Source organism: Glycine max, chromosome 10 (genome assembly GCF_000004515.6).
Source record: "Glycine max cultivar Williams 82 chromosome 10, Glycine_max_v4.0, whole genome shotgun sequence".
NCBI classification, from domain to species: domain Eukaryota; kingdom Viridiplantae; phylum Streptophyta; class Magnoliopsida; order Fabales; family Fabaceae; genus Glycine; species Glycine max.
In genome coordinates this window covers 49,800,728-49,806,320 of record NC_038246.2, presented here as the reverse complement: position 1 = coordinate 49,806,320, position 5,593 = coordinate 49,800,728, and the positions used below count along the sequence as shown (strand labels likewise).

The 5,593-nt window shown below is 35.0% G+C and overlaps 1 protein-coding gene across 1 annotated transcript; it reads left to right on the top strand.

The window, feature by feature from the left end:
• Window positions 1-3,375: 3,375 nt before the first annotated feature.
• LOC100815887 (3-ketoacyl-CoA synthase 6) lies at window positions 3,376-5,384 on the top strand. The gene has a single exon (XM_003536636.5). It carries the CDS (start codon window positions 3,506-3,508, stop codon window positions 4,994-4,996), a length of 1,491 nt encoding a protein of 496 aa, XP_003536684.1. The 5' UTR covers window positions 3,376-3,505; the 3' UTR covers window positions 4,997-5,384.
• Window positions 5,385-5,593: the final 209 nt, after the last annotated feature.

Here is a 5,593-nt window from a genome sequence, read left to right as displayed (position 1 = left end):
TGCGTTTGGTTATCTCATCGCTTGGCACCGGTGACAGGCTCTCCATCGTGACTTTCTCAACCACCTGCAAACGACTCTTACCTTTGCGAACAATGACAAGCCAAGGTCAGCACATGGCTCGTCGCATCGTTGACCGGCTAGTGATAGGTCAAGGCTCCAGCGTAGGAAATGCGTTGAGGAAAGCCACCAGAGTGTTGGAAGATCGCAGAGAAAGAAATCTGGTGACCAACGTCATACTCTTATCAGACGATCAAGAAAAAAAGATTCAAACTAAAGAATTTAAAATTATATTCTTTCAACTAACTAAAATCTCTTTTAAAATTTTAAAATTTTGAATTCTTCTTATTAAAATATCCAAACAATTACTTTTAATAAAAAAAATTTAATTCTCCATAAAAAATATATTACCAAGTTAAATTATCTTATCCAAATACATTCTTTAAGGATTTATATCTACTACTGCATATGCCAAGCTGAAGAACAATTATTTCATTTTCGTGGTTGCATAAAAAAACTCGTGGAATAAGAGAGGTATTGAGCTGTAAGAACCTTCAATCAAGATCGAGCTTCAAACAAACTCAGGTTCGGGTCTTCCCTATATATAGCTAGCTAATCTTTTTCTGGTGTTGATAGCTAGCTAATTTTTTGGAATGCACTGTTTACACAATTACACTCAACAGTTTAATTTACAACAACTTAATTAACCAAAAAATCTTCCTTCAATTTTCTGCTTACCATTGAAACTCTGCATGTCAAAATGCTACTTGTCACATATAAAAGAGGTTGAGAAAAAGGAGAACAAATTTAAGGAGTAGCAACAATTAATATATACAAAATGAGCATGCGTTTATTATACGCAGCTTAATATCATACACAGTACCTATATATCTAAACAATTTTTTTTGACAAAAGATATGAATAATGTAACAATAAACATTTCGACTCTCTCTATAATTTATACTTAGGTTATTATATTCGTACAGCCAGCTTTTGTTTCATTCTATTTCTACTCTTTTTTTATCTTCTTTTCATTTCTCCTCATATTTACCAATTGTTGTTTTTATTTTCTTATATACTTTTTATCCCTCTATTTCTATCTTTCTTGCACAGCTGCAGTTGCATTTATACGTTGATAAATTTTTCCTATATACTTTCGCAATTATAATACGCGCGCGGTTTGTCTGTCCGTTGACTGTTACTATATATATAGTAGTACTTATTTATTTCAGTGTATGAAAGCCGTTGTTTTCATTTCCAAATTAAAATCTCTATTCGACCTCGTCATAAACCTCAATCCAACCACAAAGACAAAATTTAGAGGGGTACGGAGGACTTAAAGTCTCACAAATTAAAGTCCTGAAAAAATTAAAATATATTTGGGGAATTAATTTTTAATTTTCAATAGATATTCTTAATTAATTTCATACATATAGATGTTGAAATTAAATTAAACCTATGATTACAAATTAATAATGATATTGGGTAAGGTTGACCAAATGCTTAAAAAAGAGTACTTAAGATGAATGAAAAAAGAAGAGAAAGAAATTACGTATTTAAATTTTTCCACTGATATTTCTAAACAAAATCTAACAAATTTCCCGATAAATAAAATGATACTGGGATCTCTCACTCCCTTTTCTCTTTAAGGCTGAACTCATGACTGATGGTTGCCATTCATATGTTCCACTAGTTAAAAGAATAAGATTGACAAATAAACAACTAGAGTTAACGTGAGTGCATTAACTCGTTAAGATACAATGCACGTTATAAATTATTAAATGAACGAATAGTCAATGCTTGACTGTTGAAAACCTTTGAATAGTCAATGTTATCTATTTATCCTTGACATGGATTTTGGCAACATTGATGTTAATCCAGAGTGGAAGGTAAAAAGATATGTCATCTTTAAACGCATGGCATATTTTTTTTAAAAAAAAAATTGATGCATGAGAATAAAAAATAATATAAAAAAATTTATAATAATTTGTATATGTTATTCAATCAATTAAATTAGATTACCTTAAAACAACATGTTTAACATGATAATTAGTGTATAATCTTTATATCTTTTTTTATAAAGATTGATTATAAATAAAATTTATGGATACTTCTCACCTTAATGTTATGATAACAATAATAAATAAATCAAAAATCAATTATCACTTCAAAGGCGCTATATATAATTAAACAATGTCAGTTTTTGTTTCTTTCTTTTTTTAAATGGACGATGAGAGTTTAAGGATAATATAAGCATGAGTTAATTATAATAGCACAATATTTTCTTGTACTAAAAGATTACTCATTTTAAAAAAGTGAGCAATATCAATAAATTTCTTTTAATGATTTATCATTATTTTTTTATACAACTTCATATTAATATTATGATTATAAAAAAATAATTTTAAATTACATTTTAGCTTGCATATTCAAATTTATAAAATTAATTTATCATAATTAATTTAAAATTACTTTTTAACAGATTATTATTAGATAGCCTAAAATTACTTTTTTTATAAGAATCGTGTAATAAAAGAAAACATGTTAAAAATTGAGAAATGTTATTTAGTATTCAATAAATATAGTTCAATTGACTATACGCATTCAAATTGTGGGAAAAAAAGCTTACTTTGATTTTGGTAGAATACATTCTTAAAAATAGATGATGAATTTTAAGTGTGATTAAATTTTAAATTAAAAATTAATGTCATAACCGATCTAAAAGCACAAATAATCTACTGTGTTTACCAAAAATCAATGTTATTTGGCAAAAGTAGCCAAACACAAAACAAATTACTAGATCAGGCGACTTAAATATTATTTTAAAAATAAATATTAATTAATTTTTCTCATAAATGTAAAATAGGTTTCGATGGAAATCACAGGTTGTTGCAAAAACAATTCGTACAAGACGGCGTTTTCCGAAAAAAGCATTTTTTAAAAAATTGTGTATATTTGCCTGTGCCACGAAAGCCTAATAAGTTCTCTCGTTTTGAAAGCACGTTGTATCTACATGTGAACGTATTAAAAAGTACCTAAATTAATCCATGTTTAATTAAACTTGCGGTGTTGATCTGACTCATGGTTTTGTTTTTATTTTTATTTGTTTTTGTTCCCCCATGATCGGTTAATATTCTTTTGGATCCATGAGATTGAGGTGGTTTGTTTTTTATTGTTATCAAAAGATCACACACGGAGAGGAGATATAGTAGTTGCAATAGCAAAGAAAAGGGTGTGTCCCAATTTCCCCATGAAAGCACAATTAAATGAAATAAAGCATTTTACGGGTGTTAGGGTTTAGTTAGATGTCGAAGGGTGGAGTTATGAAAATTAATACCAAGTTAAGTGAGCGTTGAGTGACGTGAAGTGTTTCATTAATACCTCTCATCTGCCCCCGTTCAGACCCTAGGGTCCCTTTGCCTTTAAAACCTCACCACACCCTACGCTCAATTATTACACAATTCAAGCACCTTCTTCTCTCGTGTTTCACAAACTAAAGAACAACAATATGCCTCCAATCTTGCCGGATTTCTCCAACTCGGTGAAACTCAAGTACGTGAAACTAGGGTACCAATACCTGGTGAACCACATTCTGACTCTCACTCTCATACCCATGATGATCGCCATCTTCATGGAGATTCTACGCTTAGGCCCTGAAGAGATCCTGAACCTCTGGCACTCCCTCCACTTGGACCTTGTCCAAATCCTCTGCTCCGCCTTCCTCATCATCTTCATCGCCACCGTCTACTTCATGTCCAAACCCCGCACCATCTACCTCGTCGACTACGCCTGCTTCAAGCCACCCGTCACCTGCCGCGTCCCCTTCGCAACCTTCATGGAACACTCCAGGCTCATCCTTAAAGACAACCCTAAGAGCGTCGAGTTCCAAATGCGTATTCTCGAACGTTCCGGTCTCGGTGAAGAAACATGTCTCCCCCCAGCAATCCACTACATCCCTCCCAAGCCCACCATGGAGGCCGCCCGAGGAGAAGCCGAACTTGTTATCTTCTCCGCCATGGATTCTTTGTTCAACAAAACAGGTCTCAAGCCTAAGGACATAGATATTCTTATTGTCAATTGCAGTCTTTTTTCTCCCACTCCTTCTTTGTCTGCTATGGTCATCAACAAGTACAAGCTCAGGAGCAACATCAAGAGCTTCAACCTCTCCGGCATGGGTTGCAGTGCTGGCTTGATATCCGTTGACTTGGCTCGTGACCTTCTCCAGGTTCACCCTAACTCAAACGCCGTCGTTGTAAGCACCGAGATCATCACCCCTAACTACTACCAAGGCAAAGAGAGAGCCATGCTTCTTCCTAATTGCCTCTTCCGAATGGGGGGTGCTGCTATTCTCTTATCCAACCGAACCTCCGAACGCAGGAGAGCCAAGTACAGGTTGGTGCACGTTGTTCGCACTCACAAAGGCGCTGATGACAAAGCCTACCGTTGCGTTTTTGAAGAGGAAGACAGAGAAGGGAAAGTGGGGATTTCACTTCAGAAGGATCTCATGGCTATTGCAGGTGAGGCTCTCAAGTCTAACATTACTACTATGGGTCCTCTTGTTCTTCCGGCTTCCGAGCAGTTGCTGTTCCTTCTCACTCTCATTGGGAGGAAAATCTTCAACCCCAAATGGAAGCCTTATATTCCTGACTTCAAACAAGCCTTTGAGCACTTCTGCATCCACGCTGGTGGACGTGCTGTGATTGATGAGCTTCAGAAGAATCTTCAGCTTTCTACTGAACACGTTGAGGCTTCTAGAATGACCCTTCACAGGTTTGGGAACACTTCGTCTTCTTCGCTGTGGTATGAGCTCAACTACATTGAGTCCAAGGGGAGGATGAAGAAGGGTGATAGGGTGTGGCAGATAGCGTTTGGGAGTGGCTTTAAATGCAACAGTGCTGTGTGGAAGTGCAACAGAAGCATTAAGACACCGGTTGATGGGCCTTGGGCTGATTGCATTGATCGTTACCCGGTCGATATTCCTGAGATCGTTAAGCTCTAGGATGGAGAATTGTTCAAGAACAAGAAGATAATTGCTTATTTTATGAAAAAAAAAAATAGATGAGTTCTCATAACCCTTCTCTATCTGCTCACCGTAGCCGTACCACAAATCTCTCTCATTTGTCAGTCATATTGGTTATTTTATCATATATCATATCCCACTTTTATATATATATATTTTTTTTCTGTTTATTTCAAAACAATTACATGGGCCTCTTGTGAATTAGCACAGAAATCGATCGCCAACTGGGAGGGGGTCTGTGTTTATTCATGAATTTGTGCAACATGTACGTAAGGAAAACACAGTTTCTATTTCAAGTTTGTATTTGCTTGCACTATTATTGGAAAGCTTGTAATTAGGACTTGAAATGTAAGAAGTGCTTTGCTTTGTTGTTGTTGTCTTGTCAGCGAGATCATATCATTAAATTAAAGTTTCATTAGCATGACCAAAATGAAGTGCTTTAGCTATAAGATTGTCTGGTTGTGTGTGAGGAATGTTACATTTAAGAAGCCGTAATAATTGCCTTTTTCTGATTGTGCGCTAAAATAATGGCGCCTAGCCTGCTACTATTGATTAGAAACACCTACCATTACCAAT